This window comes from Oryctolagus cuniculus, chromosome X, assembly GCF_964237555.1.
Source record: "Oryctolagus cuniculus chromosome X, mOryCun1.1, whole genome shotgun sequence".
Taxonomy (NCBI): domain Eukaryota; kingdom Metazoa; phylum Chordata; class Mammalia; order Lagomorpha; family Leporidae; genus Oryctolagus; species Oryctolagus cuniculus.
In genome coordinates this window covers 88084494-88104633 of record NC_091453.1, presented here as the reverse complement: position 1 = coordinate 88104633, position 20140 = coordinate 88084494, and the positions used below count along the sequence as shown (strand labels likewise).

Genomic DNA, 20140 nt, shown 5'->3' with positions numbered 1-20140 from the left:
TCTGCTATGGCCTGGGAAAGCAGTGAAGGATGGCCCAAGTCCTTGGGCCCCTGCACCCACATGGAGAACCTGCAGGAGGCCCCTGACTCCTGGCTTTGGATGGGTACAGCTCCAGCTGTTGTGACCATTTGGGGAGTGAACCAGTGGATGGAGGACCTGTCTGTCTGTCTGTCTCTCTCCCTCTCTCTCTCTGTCTCTTTCTGCCTCTGCTTCTCTAATAAATAAATACATCTGCCAGTGCCGTGGCTCACTGGGCTAATCCTCTGCATGTGGCGCCGGCACCCTGGGTTCTAGTCCCGGTTGGGGCACCGGATTCTGTCCCGGTTGCCCCTCTTCCAGGCCAGCTCTCTGCTGTGGCCCGGCAAGGCAGTGGAGGATGGCCCAGGTGCTTGGGCCCTACACCCGCATGGGAGACCAGGAGAGGCACCTGGCTCCTGGCTTTGGATCGGCACAGTACACCAGCCACAGCACGCCAGCCCTAGCAGCCATTTAGGGGGTGAACCAGCGGAAAAGGAAGACCTTTCTCTATGTCTCTCTCTCACTGTCTAACTCTGCCTGTCAAAAAATACATCTTTAAAGAAATTGTAGTATTATAATTCTAATGATGTGATTACCTTAAAATTTACTGTATATGGGTGAAATGGTTATTTTCCATTTAATTATTGTTTATAGTCATTGTCTATATTCCCACTAAAGTCTTTTTGCTTTTTTCCTTGTTAAACTTATTATTTGGTGAAATATTAAGCCTTTTTACGGTAATGTAAATTTAAAATATGTTACCTCAAAAATTAAAAAAAAAAAAAAACAGGAGGGTGGGAGGGGGAGAGGGGAAAGGGAAGAAGGGAATATTATTATATTCGCATAATTTTATCTATGAGATATATTGACTCTATTGAAAACTAAATAAAAATAAAATAGATGTGTTTGTTCTTTTTTTTTTCTTTTTCTGGTTCAGTTCCCAGATGGCTACAATGGCTGGAGATGGGCTGATCTGAAGCCAAGAGCCAGGAGCATCCTCCGGGTATCCCACATGGGTGGCAGAGCCCTAAGCACTTGGTCCATTGGTCCATCTCCCACTGCTTTCCCAGGTCATTAGAAGGGAGCTGGATTGAAAGTGGAGCAGCCATGACTTGAGTCAGTGCCCATATAGGATGCTGGCACCAGAGATGGAAGCTTAGCCTACTATGACATAGCTCCTATCCCTTGTCCTTGTTTTTGTTCATTGATATGGTATTAGGAGTAGGGAAGAGGTCTTTAGTTGTTGTAAATTGTCTAAAAGAATGGGAATGGGTAGGTTATATATGGAAGAAGTACTGGGCTGTATGTCTCTGGATCTGCATTCTGTCACCATTCTTAACATGATCAAGTAATTGAATATCACTGAGCCTCAATTTACCCGCATATGAAATAGAAATGATACTGCCATACAGCCTAAATATGTTGTAAAGATATAATGATAAAATCATTGCTTGATATTTGCAACAACTATAGAAACAGAAAAGTTACATGCAAGCAAGTAAAGTTATTTACCTAAGGTATCTCAGACTCTAATTGGTAATTTAAGACTGAGTTCTTTTTCTAACAGCATATTAATCTGTATAATTAATAAAAAGCAAAAATTCATCCCTTTCACATGTACAGTTTGGCTTGATGTATTTTCATAAAAGTGTGTGCCAAAATAAAAATATGGAAGATTTCTATTGCTGAATATTCCACATGTACCTTTAAACCCGGTTATCTCTTCTCAGTCCCATTCCTCCGTATAAACTCATCTGTTTTTTGGGTCCTGCATTGTGGTGCAATGGGTTGCACCTGCGGACTGCACTCCAACATGCCATATGGGAGTGCCAGTTTGCCTCCAAGCTGTTCCATTTCTGATCCAGATCCCTACTAATGTGCCTGAGAAAGCAACAGAAGATGATGGCCCAAGCACTTAAGCCCCTGCCACCCACATGGGAGACCCGGATGGAGTTCAGGACTCCTGGCTATGACCTGGCCTAGCACCAGCTGTTGTGACCATTTGGGAATGAACCAGCAGATGGAATCAATCTCTGTCTCTGTCTCTCTCTGCTCTTTCTTTCTCTCTTTCTCCCCCCCATCTCTCCCTCTTTCCCTGTAACTGCCTTTCAAAAATAAATAAATCTTTTAAAACTAATTCAAAATCTTCTATTGCTATACTTTTATATTCTTCACAATATGATGTAAATTGAGTAATATGTAGCTTTTCCCATCCAATTTCTCTCACTTAATGCATTTGATATTCTGTTATGCTGTGCATTTAACAGTAGCTTATTCTTATTGTTGAGTAGTAGTTCAATATTTCAGTGAGTGGATATATTATTGCTTAACTATTTAAAAGTTAATGAAAATTCAGAGTTGCCATTTTTGGGTGATTCATAATGAAGTTGTTATAATTCTGGATTTTGACTTTATATCTTCATGCTATATCAACAAGATTTATTGTTGTTGACTTTAATAATCTTCACTCAGCAAGTATACCTTTTGTTCGAATTTAACAAGTTTGCTATTGATGTTATCTGGATATTTTTAAGAATCCAGACTTATGAGAGTCTTTAGTATATCCTTAATAATATGCAAGGGAGGGCCGGTGCCGTGGCTCAATAGGCTAATCCTCTGCCTGTGGTGCAGGCACACCGGGTTCTAGTCCCAGTAGGGGTGCCGGATTCTGTCCCGGTTGCCCCTCTTCCAGGCCAGCTCTCTGCTGTGGCCTGGGAGTGCAGTGGAGGACGGCCCAAGTCCTTGGGCCCTGCACCCCATGGGAGACCAGGAAAAGCACCTGGCTCCTGCCTTCGGATCAGCACGGTGCACCGGCTGCAGTGCGCCAGGCGTGGAAGCCATTGGAGGGTGAACCAACAGCAAAGGAAGACCTTTCTCTCTGTCTGTCTCTCTCACTGTCCACTCTGCCTGTCAAAAAAATAATATGCAAGGGAAAATACATATCAAAACAAATTAAAGGCTTTTAAACAATGTCCTTTCTATAGTCTACCTTCTATATAGCTACCAGAATGATCTTTCAGATATGAGCATCTGTTAATAGGATGTCATTATTTATAGTACTAGTCATTGTTCTCTAATGGTAACTTCTTATCATTCACAGAGCCTGACACTGGGTCAATTATGTCCATGCCTTTTTTTAAAAAAAATATGTATTTGTGTATTGACAGAGAGAGAGAGAGACAGAGAGAGAATGCACTCCAATTTTCCAATCTGCTGGTTCACTCCCAAGTGCCTATAATAATAGGTTTGGGAGGGGCAACTGAAGCCAGGAATTAGGAATGCAATCTGGGTCTCCTATGTGGGTGTCAGGGACTCAGTTACTTGAGCCATCAGCTGCTTTCTCACAGGGTCTGCCTTAGCAGGAAGTTGGGATCAGGAGTGGAGCCAGGACTTGAACCCAAGTATTCTGATACAGTTTTCAGGCATCCCAACCAGTATCTTAAGTGCTAGGCAAAACACCTGCCCTTATTTATGCATGCTCTGACTCAATTTGTAGAACAGCCTTTTGGGATGGACTACACAGTGGCAGAACTGAGGATTGAACCCTAACAGTGTACAAATATACCAGGATAGAATATAACACTTTTTGTATCTAGACTGAGCCACACTAAACAGCTCAAAACCATATTTTTTGTTGTTCTACTACATGTTTTTTTTTATCTGTGTGCTTTTATGCATATTGTTCCTTCTGGCTTATGTGTCTTGCCTGCCTAACTATATATTGTTCAAAACTCTGTTCAGATGCTCATTGTAGCCTACCTACACACCATCCCTTTGTGTATGTCCAATCTGCTATAATATATGCATATTGCAGCATTATAATTTTAGTAGTTGTATCCCATTCTCTCTTTTCCTTCTGGCTTTCTCATTATGCCTCTTATACATTTTGTAGTTGTCCCACGGTTCCTGGATATTCTGTTACATGTTTTTATTCCTTTCTCTCTTTGTTTTCCTGTTTGGTAAAATTTAGTGACATAATCTTAAAACATTGATTTTTTTTCCTCATCTGTGTCTGTCTATGCATAATCTCATCAGAAGTGTTCTTTATTTCTGTGATGGTACTTTGATTTCTAGCATTTTGTTTTGATCCTAAGAATTTCTTCCTCTCTGATTATATTACCCATCTCTTCTTGCACTCTGTCTACTTTTTCCAATAGAACTACTGATATTTTTAATTTTTAATTTAATTTTTATGGAATAATATGTGATTTAGTACATGCATATTTTGTGTAATGTTCAATCAGAGTAATTGAGTAATTATATTTATCTCTTCAAATATTTAACATTTCTATATAGTGAAAACATTGCATTATATAAATATTATCTGTAGTTACCCCACAGTGCCATAGAAACCTTGAGCTTCTTACTCCTATCTAGCTATACCCTAGTACTTCCCTCCAACCCTCTTGCCTCCCCATTCTCTGGTAACCACAGTTTTACTTTTAACTTATATGAGATTACCTTTTTTGGACTCCATGTATAAGTGAGATAATGTGATGTTTGTCTTTCTGTCTTTCTGTTCTTAGCTCATTTTCCTTACTATACTGACCTCCAGGCACATCTATGGTGTTGTGAATGATAAGATTTCATCATTTTTATGGCCAAGTAGTATTCCACTGTATATATGTACCACATTTTCTTTATTCATTCATATAAGGATGGCTGTCTAGATTGTGTCCATTTATTGGCTATTGCGAATAGTGCTATAAAAAATATGAGAGTGCATATCCCTTTTACAAACTAATTTTGCCTCTCTTGGATTTATACCTGGAGTGAGATTGCTGGGTAATATGACAGTTTTGTTTTTAGTTTTTTGAGGAACATTCATTACTTCCCACAATGGTGTACTAATTTATATTCTTACCAACATTTTGTAAGCTTTCTCTTTTCTTCAACTTGTTATTTTTTATGTTTTTGCTAATAGCTGATCAAACTGGAGTGAGGTGATAACTCATTGTTGTTTTGATTTTCATTTCCGTGATGGTTAATGATACTGATGTTGGCCATTTGTCTCTCTTCCTCTGGAAAAGTATCTGTTTAAATCTACTTCCCATTTTTCAATTGGGCTTTTTTTGTTTGTTTGTTTGTTTGCTATGGAGTTGTTTGAATTCCTTATATACTCCAGTTATTAACCCACTGTTGAATGTATAATTTGTGAATATTTTTCCTATGTTATAGATCATCTCTTCACTCCATTGATTGCTTCCTTTGCTGTGCAGAAACTCTTTAGTTTTATTAAATTCTATTTATCTAGTTTTGCCTGTGTTTACTATACTTTTGGAATCTAATCCAAAAAATTCTTGCACATTCCACTTCCTTGAAATGTTTTCTCTATGCTTTCTACTAGTAGTTTAAAAGTTTCAGGTCTTACATTTAGATATTAATCCATTTTTATTTTGTTTTTGAACATGTTCAGAGCCAGGGGGTCTAGTTTCACTATTCTGCATTAGGATACTCAGTTTTTCCAGTACCATTTTTGAAGACTGTCTATTTTTTTTTATTTAGTAAATATAAATTTCCAAAGTACACTTTATGGATTACATTGGCTCCCCCCCCCATAATTTCCCTCCCACTCGCACCCCTCCCATCTCCTGCTCCCTCTCCCATTCCATTCACATCAAGATTCATTTTCAATTATCTTTATATACAGAAGATCAATTTAGTATATACTAAGTAAAGATTTCATCAGTTTGCACCCACACAGAAACACAAAGTGTAAAAATACTGTTTCAGTACTAGTTATAGCATTACTTCACATTGGACAACATATTAAGGACAGATCCCACATGAGAAGTAAGTACACAGTGACTCCTGTTGTTGACTTAACAATTTGACACTCTTGTTTATGGCGTCAGTAATCTCCCTAGGCTCTAGTCTTGAGTTGCCAAGGCTATGGAAGCCTTTTGGTTTCGCTGACTTTGATCTTATTCCGACAGGGTCATAGTCAAAGTGGAAGTTCTCTCCTCCCTTCAGAGAAAGGTACCTCCTTCTTTGATGGCCCATTCTTTCTGCTGGGATCCCACTCACAGAGATCTTTCATTTAGGTTTTTTTTTTTTTTTTTGCCAGACTGTCTTGGCTTTCCATGCTTAAAATACTCTCATGGACTCTTCAGCCAGATCCGAATGCCTTAAGGGCTGATTCTGAGGCCAGAGTGCTATTTAGGACATCTGCCATTCTATGAGTCTGCTGTTTATCCCGCTTCCCATGTTGGATCGTTCTCTCCCTTTTTGATTCTATCAGTTAGTATTAGCAGACACTAGTCTTGTTTGTGTGATCCCTTTGACTCTTAAACCTATCAGTGTGATCAACTGTGAGCTGAAGTTGATCACTTGGACTAGTGAGATGGCATTGGTACATGCCACCTTGATGAGATTGTATTGGAATCCCCTGGCACATTTCTAACTCCACCATTTGGGGCAAGTCCGATTGAACATGTCCCAAATTGTACATCTCCACTCTCTCTTATTCCCACTCTTATATTTAACAGGGATCACTTTTCAGTTAAAATTTAAACACCTAAGAATAATTGTGTGTTAATTACAGAGTTCAACCAATAGTATTAGAACAAAAAATACTAAAATGGATAAAGTATTAAATTGTACATCAACAGTCAGGACAAGAGCTGATCAAGTCACTGTTTCTCATAGTGTCCATTTCACTTCAACAGGTTTCCCCTTTGGTGCTCAGTTAGTTGTCACTGAACAGGGAGAACATATGATATTTGTCCCTTTGGGACTGGCTTAATTCACTCAGCATAATATTTTCCAGATTCCTCCATCTTGTTGCAAATGACCGGATTTCATTGTTTTTGACTGCTGTATAGTATTCTATAGAGTACATGTCCCATAATTTCTTTATCCAGTCTACTGTTGATGGGCATTTGGGTTGGTTCCAGGTCTTAACTATTGTGAATTGAGCTGCAATAAACATTAATGTACAGGCAGCTTTTTTATTTGCCGATTTCATTTCCTTTGAGTAAATTCCAAGGAGTGGTATGTCTGGGTTGTATGGTAGGGTTATATTCAGTTTTCTGTTTATAAAAGACTGTCTAATGCACATTCTTAGCACCTTTGTCAAAGATCAGTTGGCTGTAGACATGTGGATTTACTTCTAGGATCTCTATTCTGTTCTTTTAGAATATTGATCTGTAGCTATGCCAATACTATGCTGTGTAAATCACTGTGGGTCTGTAATATATTTTAAAATCAGGTAGAATAATGCCTCCTGCTTTGTTCTTTCTATTCAAGGTTTCTTTGTCTATTCATGGTTTGTTGTGGTTCCATACAAATTTTACTAGTTTTTTTTTTTTTCAAATTCTGTGAAAAAAGCATTGGAATTTGGTAGGGATTCAGTTTAATCTGTAAATAACTTAGAGTACTATGCACTTTTTAATTATGCTGATTCTTCTAATCCATGGATGCAAGATGTATTTTCATTTCTTTGTATTCTTTTCAATTTCTGTCATTAATGATTTATAATTTTCACTGCAGGGATGTTTTATTACCTCTTTGCTTAAGTTTGTTCATAGGCATTTTATTGTTTTTTTTTTTTTGTAGTTGTTAGAAATAGGATTATTTTTTTTTAACAGGCAGAGTGGACAGTGAGAGAGCGAGACAGAGAGAAAGGTCTTCCTTTGCCATTGGTTCACCCTCCAATGGCTGCCACGGCTGGCGTGCTGCAGCTGGCGCACCGTGCTGATCCAATGGCAGGAGCCAGGTACTTATCCTGGTCTCCCATGGGGTGCAGGGCCCAAGGACTTGGGCCATCCTCCACTGCACTCCCTGGCCACAGCAGAGAGCTGGCCTGGAAGAGGGGCAACCAGGACAGAATCCAGGGCCCCGACCGGGACTAGAACCCGGTGTGCCGGCGCCGCAAGGCGGAGGATTAGCCTAGGAGCCGCAGCGCCGGCCAGAAATAGGATTATTTTCTAGATTTCTTTTTTAGATAACTCACCATTGGTCTATAACAATGCTACTGAATTTTGTACATTGACTTTGTATCCTGCAAGTGGACTGAATTTGTCCATTCATTCTAACAGCATTTTGCTGTAGTCTTTGGAGTTTTCCACATATAAAATCATGTCATCTGCAAATGATGACATTTTTTACTTCCTTCTTTCCATTTTCTTTATTGCTTTGTCTTGTCTAGTTGCTCTGGCTAGTACTGTGCTGAATAAAAGTGAGGAAAGTGGGCATCCTTGTATTGTTCCAGAGTTCATAGAAAAAGCCTTCAGCTTTTCCCTATTCAATATGGCCTTATTATATTAAGGTCTATTTCTTTCATAACTGAATTTGAGAGTACTTTATCATGAAGGGATGTTGACCTTTATCAAATGCCTTTTCCACATCTATTGAGATGATTGTAGGTAGGATTTTTGTCCTCCATTCCACTGATGTAGTGTATCACATTTATTGATTTGCATATGCTGACCAATCACTGCCTGGGATGACTTTCAGTTGATCATAGTGAAAATCCTTTTGCTGTATTGTTGAATTCATTGTCCTAGTTTTTTGTTATTGTTTTTTTAATTTATATTCATCAAAGACATTGTCCTGTAGCTTTCTTTCTCTGTTGTGTCCTTCTGAAATGGTAAAATCTCTGCTATATCAGAGACAGATTCTGATGCTTGCCCTCTTCTCAAACTATTTTGTTTTGTTTTGTTTTTGTCCTTTGATATGACTTGTAATTTTTGGTCGAAAGCCAGACATAATCTAATGATTAGGTAAAAGGAACTGAGGGAAGTAGGCCCTTTAGTGTGAGGTTTTTATATTTTTTTCTGTCTAAGAGTAATAATGGATTTACTATTTACTACAACTAGAAGCTAAATTCTTTCTAATGTCCTTCTTTTTAGCTCTTTTTCATCATTTGGTTTCCCTAGAAACTTTCTATAAATAGATCTGAGTCTAGCAATTCTTTCAGCTATAATCTACTATTCCTAGACAGGAGCCATATTGATATGTTGGTAATGTATAGAGTGAGGGGAAATTTCTACTGAGCCTTGTCTCTTGATTATGGCCTTCACAAGTGATTCTTAGCTTCTCTCCATCTCACCTCGTATTAGTTTAGACAGGAAGTCTAGGGGGGCTGAAGTTGGCTATTTTTCTTCCTCTACTTGAAGGGCTAACTGGAACTAGAGTTTTACATTCCCCTTCCCCATTTCAAAGAATAAAGGGAACTAGGATGTTTGTCCCAATTAATGGCTTCTCCAGCTGCTTCTACTCCAAGTGAGCTGTGGTTTTCTGTATTCTCTTTTAGCTCCAGTTTTGGAAGTAGTAGTTTTCTCTGTGCCTTAAATTGTATGTTGGATCCATGAAGACTTATTGATTTTCTATTTGTTCAGTCTTTTTTTCTTTGCAAGGATGGTAATGATGACTTCCAAGACCTTCACATATCAGACAGAAAAACAGAATTTGATTCCAGCATTATCATTGCAAGTTTGGACTAAAGCATTATCTCCATGCTTCCATAGAAATGTTCGTCACAATAACTTCTGATATTAATTAGCATAATAGATATATGTACATATAATCTGAAACAAGAATAATGATGGTACTGATAATAATAGAATAATGGTTAATATTTATCGAGTGAGTTTAGCATGTGATGCCTCCATGTGATACCTCATGGTACAAAACATTTACATATATTACTTCATTTAGTCCTCATAAAGTCTCAGTAAATATCTCTACCTTTTTTAAATAGGCAAATCAACTGAGATTTAGGTTTATTAAATAACATGTTAAAGAATATACAACTTGAGATTCCAAGTCAAGCATCTAAGTCTAGAACTTATATGCTTAATCACTGTGGGGTACCAATGTCAACATTAAGACTGTGAAGCTAGAAAGTGGTAGAAATAGAGATTGGGAAGGGAAAGAGTCCTTGGGGTGAGTTTTCTTCAGATTTTTGTAGAAGTGGTAGGACACAAAAGGTAAAGGTAGGTACCCAATTTATGAGTGTGCTCCTAACCATCACTTCCATTTTTTAAGTTACAGAAAGTTCAGGTTCTTTAAAGATTGTTAATTAGATATAGAGATGCCCTATGTGACAGTAAAGATTGCAGGAGAAATGAAAGAAATTGATCTGAGAGTCTGGGTGCCAGGTATTTGAACAAAAGTACTTTGAAGACCAGAAGTTACATGATTGGCGTATAATTGTGCAACTGTTTTGTGGTTGAACCTCAGAATAAGAGGAGATACTTAAATCAGTCTTCTTGAGCCGGCGCCGTGGCTCAATAGGCTAATCCTCCACCTTGCGGCGCCGGCACACCGGGTTCTAGTCCCGGTTGGGGCGCCGGATTCTGTCCCGGTTGCCCCTCTTCCAGGCCAGCTCTCTGCTATGGCCAGGGAGTGCAGTGGAGGATGGCCCAGGTGCTTGGGCCCTGCACCCCATGGGAGACCAGGAAAAGCACCTGGCTCCTGGCTCCTGCCAGGATCAGCGCGGTGCGCCGGCTGCAGCGGCGGCCATTGGAGGGTGAACCAACGGCAAAAGGAAGACCTTTCTCTCTGTCTCTCTCTCTCTCTCACTGTCCACTCTGCCTGTCAAAAAAAAAAAAAAAAAAAAAAAAAAAAAAAAAAAAAAAAAAAGAAAAAAAATCAGTCTTCTTGATGTTCTTGCCACAAGGAATGAGTCATGTGCTGTAAATGTCTCTAAAGTAACTACAATCATAAAGTCAAACTGATTAAAAAGAACCTGTGGTGGTCGGTCCTGTAACATAGTAGGTTAATCCTCTGCCTGTGGTGCTAGCACCACATATGGGTGCTGATTCTAGTCCCTGTTGCTCCACTTCCAATCTAGCTGTCTTCTATGGCCTGGGAAAGTAATATAAGATGGCCCTAGTCCTTGGGCCCCTGTACCCCATGGGAGACTCAGAAATAGGTCCTGGATCCTGGATTCGAATCAGCCCAGCTCTGGCTGTTGCAGCCATTTGGGGAGTGAACCAGCAGATGGAAGACCTTTATATCTGTCTCTCCCTCTCACTGTCTACAACTCTACCTCTCAAATAAATAAAATATTTAAAAAATAAAAATTACCTGTGGGCATGATGATGATATCTCAGATGTAGACTGTGAGCACATTGGTACATATTTTAGAATGGACACTCCAAGATCCATATGTGGCTGGCAACAGGTTACTTCTAGAGTCTTGCTCAACAAATGTGTCTGTTGTGTGCAGTAAGGACTTCCAACCCAGAAACTGGTGTAAAATGACATTTGCCACCCAGAAAGGTTGATAGGGAAGAAAAGAAGATGGGATTTAATGACTGACATTATGTTAACTAAGCAAGGATGTCCTTGACAAATTATTCAATTTGAGGACAGCCAGGCCACAAAATGAAGCTGCTTGTTAAACTTAGGCAACTCCAGTAAGACAGGCCCTCAGCAGAATTTTCAACGTGATGAATTTTATTTTTATAATCCCAAGGGCAATAGATATTAGAGTACTTACACGTTGAGGTCAGTGTTAGGAACCTGCTCACATTTTAGCCTTTGATGGTTTGTCTTGGCTTCAATAGGCAACCATCCTGGGACTTGAACTATTTGCCCCAAACTTCTTTGCCTAACAGTCTGTCAGAAATTAAACAGGTGTAGGCAATGAGGTATGGCAATGTTATCTCTCCACCAGGAAGTTGGGAAGTAGGGAAGAAGCAGTGACAATCATAGGCCTAGCAGCCAGTACATTAGGGAAGAGCTACTGCAGAATAATGGAATCATTACCTGGGAAACTTTTGAGACTCTATGAAGGAACCCTGACGAGGTGAGATAACCAAGAAAGTAATTATGAGAAAGGTGGGTTGATGGGAGCAGGGTGGTCTTCTATATGCAGTGAAGGGAAAGGTAATTTAAAGGCTCTTCTGACCAAACTACATATCTACCTATCTGCTAAGAATATTGTTGGAATGGCCACTTGGAAGCATACATTTACAGTGTGTTTCAGTATTATTTCAATGTATGGTAGGTATCCAATTGGTGAATATTTGTTTTTATCTGAGTATTCCATGATCACCAAGCAGAGCCGGAGTTTCTAAAGAGATATGTTCTGGTATTGGGAATGTTCAGGAATGGGAAACATTCTCTGTGTTGGATGAATATGATGTATAGTCTGCACAACAAGAATATAATGGGTAAACCTGTAACCCTCTAAGTTCTGGTTGCTCATATGGTATTTAATAGTATCCATGCAATGCAGAGTAGGAAATTGAGACCTAAAGAAGGTAAGAAAATTTTTCCAAGACCACAGAACTTGGGTGAGCTATGAATTTCAACCTGGAAATATATTTCCCTGATCCAGTTTTGCCTTTTCATCTCTATGATCTTGTCTCTAGAGGAGTGGAGAGGACTTGAAGACAAACAATATTTTCCTGAACTACAGTTTATAAAAAGCAAACAACACTCCCCATAAAAAAACTAAAAATACACAAAAAACCCTTCTTTGGTTACAAAGAATCCTTTGAGAAAGCAGCTTGGAAAGTAGTTGGGATTCTCTAGATCTATCCCAAAGAACATGTAAAGATTCTGGACTGTTTTCCACCAGTAGTTATAACTGCTATACACTGTTTAGGTTTTCCTTCCTGGTAAAGCATCACACTAGTGAGTAGGGAAAATAAAATGGTTACAACTAATTGCATATGAACTTTCCCCAAAATGACACTAGAAAATGACAGCTTTTGTTTTCAAATACATTGAGTGTATGGGCTCCTTTGCTTGCTCCCATCACTGCTATGTGGAAGTGCAGCAGCTCAGTTTTCATTTTCCTTTCCTGTCAGAATGCCCAGAGGGGCCATATTTTTGTTTAATGACCTTCTGGATAATTCTTTAGAAATCTAAGGCTATCAGAGTTAGGAGCAATGCGAAAATAATTGTGGATTATTATTGTGTGATGACAGTAGCAGCTGGGCTGCTTTTTTTTACTCTCTGGTCAGACTTTCTTCTTCATTTTCCCAGAAACCTTATATCCCAAGATTTAACTCAGAAGCAAATCTCATATAGGTGATAAACCTTGCCAGACATGGTACGTAATATAATTTCAGACAGACCCTTAACTGTTCTTCAGAAAGACCTTAGGGAGTAAAACAGCCTTATATCTAGATGCCCTCAATAGTATTACTTTTATTTACTCTCTGCCAATGTGTGTGGGTAGTTGTATTGAACATAAAGCAAGCATATGTCTTAAATATTATTCCTGGGAACCTAAGTGCTAGTTTTTAAGTTTTGTTGTCAAAACTGCTGCTAACATAAAAGAAAAAAAAATGTTGCAGTGAAAAACTAATAAATGGGCTCTCACTCTTCCAAATAATTTACACACACACACACACACACACACACACACACAAGTACTCACAGCTGTGGATTGAGAGGACAGATTCTGACTTTATGTTCATGTTTAGGATGTTGTGTGTGGAGGGGAAGGATGAGGAGATGCAGACACAGCTGTAGTATACACACACTCTAGTGGGGAAAGTGGAAAGTGCTCTCATCTGCCTCACTATCAGTTTCTTTATTGCCTCAAATGAGAGACTCAGAATTTAGATGATAAAATAATTTTGCCTTGATAATTTACCACTCCCTCATTGCTATCCCTTATGCCTCTATTGATATTTATATAGAATGTGGTTAAACATTTGGGTTGAGTTGTAGACAAACTAGGACAATATCTAGAAAGTAGTTTGAGCAAACTCCCCAAAGACATAACTTCTTGGCTGAACATTCTTACATATCTGGTTATTACAATATCCTTTTCACTCTCTGGAAGTGTTACACATTCCTTTCTAGGGAAGTGCGGTCCCAGTAGCAAGATTCTCTCACACTCCTATCAGCAGAGTAAGAGTATCTGCTTCAAAACACAAATCTTATTCTATGATTATGTATCACTGGACTCAGAAAGAAAATGGATGACTTCTCTGTGTTGTTACTATGCATTTAATAATGCATGTCCTGATTCTAACCAGCTGTGTTTCTAGAAAACTCCTTAAGTCAAATTTTCTAGATACCTTACCCTTATCCACCAAATGTATCTCATGACTATAAGGAGGGGCACTCTGAAGTGTGAGTATTAGTTTTTACAATAAAGGAGTATTGAAGTGAAACAATTATAAACTCCATTGCCAATATAAAAGTATACCATAAATGTTTAATGCTTAAAGACACCCCTGGAATATACTAAATGGCTAAATAAACCACATCCCATTAGTAATCTTAGGAATCACTTCTCGGCCTTTTGGCTAAGATCAAGTATAGTAATCTTAGGAAATGTCCCTGTCAAATAGCAAGAACTCAGAAATTATAACAATGTTTAGTGATATTAAAGGTTCTAATGTACCTGTCTCATACCTAGGGAGCTTGTATGCTTTTTCTACTTTTGCAAAATTTCTCTAAAGACTTCTTGCTCTTGCAATTATGCCTTTATAGGGATTCTTAATGTGATAGAATACAAAAATGAAAGTACTAACTTGCCAGTACTGACAGAGTGATGTGAATTTTTATTTTTTACTTACTTGAAAATATTTTCTCTCCAGGAATGCAAGCCGAAAATGTGGAGAAGCATAATAATACAGAAAGGAAATGCTCTTCTAATCCAGGAAGTTCAAGAAGAAGATGGAGGAAATTACACATGTGAACTGAAGTATGAGGGAAAACTTGTAAGACGAACAACTGAATTGAAAGTTACAGGTAGGAATCGGTTCCACCAAATTGTGGCAAATTAAATTCTAAGTATAATGTGGTTTGGGAAGCAAGACTTGGTTTCAAACAGCCAACTTTCTGTGAATTTAGGACTGGCTGCAAATCAAATAGTTGGGAAGTTCACAATTGATAAATTATACTGAGTGAAAGCTACATGTGGAATATGAACAATTCATTTAAGGAATCAGGGCTCATTTGCTGTGTATCTGTTCTCTGCCTTTATGAAAAATCCTTAGCTATCCCATTTAACATTTGTCATTGCTAAATATCTCAGAAAAGATATACTGGGACCGTTTTAGAATGTTGACTTGATCCACATACAGAATCTCCTTATAGGTGAAGGCTGCTTTCAGAATGAAGTTCTTTTGGATTTTTGAAATGAAATCTTCTTGAACTGCATCCAAAATATAATTTATACAAAATTCTCCATAAGTGAGTGATGTTATTGTGACCTTTTAGTGACTTAGAACAACTTCAAGAGAAGAGCATGTGTGTATGTTTATTCTAAATCTGAGTACAAGCAAAATATAAAGGAACAACTGTACCCATAGGAATGGAGGAGATAAATTTAGGATATTCTTATGTGGTGTGGAATTTTAGCAAGTAATTTTCAGAGATATAGGGCAGAATCTAATACTATAAAGAATTTCCTCATAATGAGTGTTATGTACCCTAGGAAATGATATGACAAAAAGTTACTTAGAACTTCTTATGAACATATCATGACTAAATTTCACGTTACAAGTTGAGAGCCCCTTATATGAAATGCTTGGTATCAGAAGATTTTGGACTTTGGAATAATTACACATGCATAATAATATATCTTTGGGATGCTACCCAGTAAAATTCATTTATGTTTCATATACACATAGCCTGAAGGTCATTTTATATAATATTTTTAGTGCACATGTGCTTCTTCAGTGCAACTCATCACAGGAGACTAATGTGGAATTTCCCATTTGTGGTTTCAGGTTGGTGCTTAACAAACTTTTGGATTTGGTAGTGTTTCAGACTTTGGATTATTGAAATAGAGGTGTTCAATCTGTATTATAGATGCCTTAAGTGTATCATGATCTCACTTGTGTGTGTAATAGTTAAAAAATTAAATATATAATCAATAGAGAATAGAATGACATTTACTGGGGCAGGAGTTGGAGAATAGCAAGATGTAGGCTAAAAGGTGCATGTGATGTTTCATGTATGTAGGATGAATAAATCTAATGATTTAATGCGCAGCATGATAATGGTGGTTAATAATATTATCTCATATCCTGGAAATTTTTTTAAAGTATAAATTTTAGGTGCCTCCACGAAAATATAACTATGGGAAGATATGGGCATTTCAGTTTTCTTGACTATAGCAATCATTTCATACTAACATCATGTTATATACTTTAAATATATATAACTTAAAATGTGTGGCAATATGTATGTTTTCACATATATGCACAATACTTATATTGTGGATAAAATATGCAGTATGGTAAACTTTGAAATTAGCAAATTAGTCAAATAATGAAGTATTGCTTGAATGAAGTGGCTTATAAATGATGTACTTAGCTATTAGCTGTTTAACAATCTAATGTTGACAACAGCCAGTTGGTTAATTATAAAATACTCTTGCTAATGTTGTTAATATGTTTTTCTTCTATGCTTATTTTTGTTTGGCTTATCTTTTTGGTATAGTCAGTTAACTAATATTTATACTTGATGAGTTTAATTTCATTGCCATAATGTATATACTTAAATTTTTGATCCCTGAGATTCAATTGATTATTCCTTTTTCAAATTTCTGAAAGTTCTATGAGAAATAAAATGTAAATATACATATATTTTAGAGAAATATATATATATTTCTCATGTATATATGAAAGAGGAGTCTTCAAAATGTTCATGGAAAATGCATATTCTGAAAAACTTGTATAAATTTCAATTTTTTTGCAACAAATTTAGCTTTTAATTCCATTTTCCATTAACTTTTTGAAATGCTCTCAAATATTTACTTCATTCTCTATACCAAAAAAAAAAAAACCCAACTTTTTTTACTTTGAAGGATACCTTTGAAAGTATAAATGATTCTTCTGTTCAGAATTGCATGTCCTCTCCTTCATGAGCTTTGGAAATAGATACTGTATTGGACCAATCTCAAATAGAGAAGATCTGGTTTTGATTAGTTTATGGTTTCCTCAGCATGAACTAGGCTTCTGTGCCTTATTCATGGAAGAATATTCAATCATAGGCAATTAGACACCTGACCATTCAGAAACTTGCAGCATGATCATTGCAACCACAATCACCAGTTTTTATGACATGCTTGCAGAACACTTCTACTTAGAAATCACTTTGCAAAACTGGTAACATTGCAGCAGCATCTGACTTGGGTTTTATGTAGAACCAGAATAAAGTACATAAACACCAAGCTTCCTTTAAAACTTTCATTTAATAGGTTATGGTGACAACCCTCTTCTTCAGTTTCATTTTAGATTCTGGAAAAGCAAGCCAGAGCCACTTGTATTCTGTGTTAATTACTTGCTCTAAACTTTTGAACTCTAAATTTAAAACTTTATCTGAGTGCCTTTCAGGGGTTCTCAAAATTTATTGGACATCATAACTATATGGAAAGACCCAGGTAAGGTGAGGATGAGGATCTTTGTGTACAGATTCCCAGATCTCTCCCTCAGATTTTTATTTAGTGCATCATGAAGACAAGGGACTTGTTTTTTCCTCTGGGCATAATGCTTTGAGGAATACCAAAAGAGAGAAGGGTGTAAAATAAGGCTAAGCTGTAGGTTTGATTCTCTTGTGAGCTGTTAATTTTGTCCCTCTCACTCTTCCCACATGTACAAATGTGCATACACACACAGACACACACACACACACTAATTATCATGGGCCCTCAACCACTGAAAGCAGTCATTTATTCTCTTACCATTTAAATAAAAATTTACCGAGTATATATTACAAGCCAGGCAATGAGCTACGAGCTATAAAAAGTAATTCAAAATTTAATCATGATTATCCTTGGATCAGTGGTCATCATTCATGTGAGAAGACATCAAGTTTATGTATGTATTCTCATAGGTCAAATGTTTTACTTAATGTAGAAACAAAATGGCTTGGTGTGGAAGTTTGAGAAGCTGCTCTATGAAGGTTTTTTTTTGATAATATTACATAAATTATGCTCTGATTTCTATGTTTAGTTCTATGAAGATAATTAACACAGAGGTTGCCCTATCATAGTTCAAACAACCTGAATTATTTAAAAAAATAGCTAACTCATGCTTTTTTTGAGTTCAGCAATATATGGGCATTGGATAAGAATTTCAACATGAAAATAATAGGATTGGTTAATTATGAAATTACATAGATAGAGGTTCTTAGGAATTTGGAAAACATAACGCTGAGTGAAATAAGCCAATCCCAAAGGGACAAATACCACTTGTTCTCCCTGATAGGTGACTACTAACTGAGCACCAAAAAGGAAACCTGTTAAAGTGAAATGAACACTATGAGAAATGGTGACTTGATCAGCCCTCACCCTGACTGTTGATGAGCAACTTGATATGTTATCCCTCTTAGTATTTTTTTTTGTTTGTTCTACTTAATACTTTTGGTCGAATACTGTAATCAATACACAATTCTTCTTAAGTGCTGAAACTTAACTGAAAAGTGATCGCTGTTAAATATAAGAGTCGGAATAAGAGAGTGAAGAGATGTGCAATTCGGGACATGCTCAAGCTGACTTACCTCAAACGGTAGAGTTAGAAACATACCAGGGGATTCCAATTCAATCCCATCAAGGTGGCATGTACCAATGCCATCTCACTAGTCCCAGTGATCAATTTCTGTTCACAATTGATCATAATGATAGGACTAAGAACCAAAGGGATCACATAAACAAGAATAGTGTCTGCAAATACTAGCTGATAGAATAAAAAAGGGAGAGAATGATCCAACATGGGAAGTGAGATACAGAGCAGACCCATAGAATGGCAGATGTCCTAAATAGCACTCTGGCCTCAGAATCATCCCTTAAGGCATGTGGATCCAACTGAAAAGCCCATGAGAGTATTTCAGGCATGGAAAGCCAAGACACTCTGGTGGAAAAAAAAAAAAAACTAAATGAAAGATCTGTGTGAGTGGGATCCCAGCAGAAAGAATGGGCCATCAAAGAAGGAGGTACCTTTCTCTGAAGGGAGGAGAGAACTTCCACTTTGACCATGGCCTTGTCTAAATATGATCAGAGTTGGTGAACTCAGGGGGCTTCCATAGCCTTGGCAGCTCATGACAAGAGCCTAGGGTGATTACTGATGCCATAAACAAGAGTGTCAATTTGTTAAGTCAACAACAGGAGTCACTGTGCACTTACTCCTCATGTAGGATCTTTGTCCTTAATGTGCTGTACATTGTGATTTAATGCTATAACTAGTACTCAAACAGTATTTTTCACTTTATGTTTCTGTGTGGGAGCAAACTGTTGAAATCTTTACTTAATGTATGCTAAACTGATCTTCTGTATATAAAGAGAATTGAAAATGAATCTTGATGTGAATGGAAGGGGAGAGGGAGTGGGAAAGGGGAGGGTTGTGGGTGGGAGGGACGTTACGGGGGGGGGAAGCCATTGTAATCCATAAGCTGTACTTTGGAAATTTATATTCATTAAATAAAAGTTAAAAATAAGATAGTGTCCTGTGATTACACAAGTTTTAAAAGATCTTAAACTTTTAAAAGATTATTTTCTGAATTTACCTTTTGGATTCTGAGAAATGAATATTAGGAAAACCACATGTTTTCTAAGGGAAATATTCGCTCCTTACTTCAAGTATATCCATTATAAAAAGACTCAGATATTTAAAACTGGTGAACTAAAAAGCAATCATTTGCTTTATGAAATTTTCTCCATTTAAAAACAATTTCTCATGCTACTTCTTTGAATAGCCGAAGTTCTTAGTGCATTAAAACAAGATTTAATTTAAATGTAGTTTTTGTGGAACATTTTTGTCTTGTAAATTATGACAGACCAGTGCAATGTTATTGTGAAAGTTTCTTTTTGGCTCCTTAGAGGCTGCAGATCTGTAGGGAATGGTTAATAACAACAAGATATGTGCAATAGCAATTTAGCTCATCTGCCAAAGTTGTGTATAGCTAAAAATTTTATTTCCTGTAGCATGTTTTTGGTAACTATTTTCTATTATGTAGACATTTTCTTTATTCTGATAATTTGTGCAGAGGTCTACTTGAAGAGATAAGGAAACAATTCTAAGAATGTAATGATACTTCCCTCCCTCCTTCCACCTTCATTCCTTCTTTTCTTTTTTTAATTTTTGCAATAACATGTTTTTAATTTACTTTATAATCACAGGCTTAATGCTTCCCTAAATAAAGACTTCAACAAATAAAAAGTGGAAAGCCCAGTGTTCAACAGGAATATAGACAAATA

General features: G+C 37.3%; 1 protein-coding gene and 1 non-coding gene across 2 annotated transcripts in view; both read left to right on the top strand.

Moving 5' to 3' along the window:
- Positions 1–20140, top strand: part of IL1RAPL2 (interleukin 1 receptor accessory protein like 2) — a 1316228-nt gene that overhangs the window by 697476 nt on the left and 598612 nt on the right. Inside the window, exon 5 of the mRNA XM_008272830.4 lies at positions 14535–14688. Coding sequence (XP_008271052.1) covers positions 14535–14688 — 154 coding nt within the window. The remainder of the gene's footprint in view (positions 1–14534; positions 14689–20140) is intronic.
- Positions 14221–14402, top strand: LOC127485091 (U2 spliceosomal RNA). The gene has a single exon (XR_007912273.1). It is a non-coding gene; the product is annotated as a U2 spliceosomal RNA (small nuclear RNA).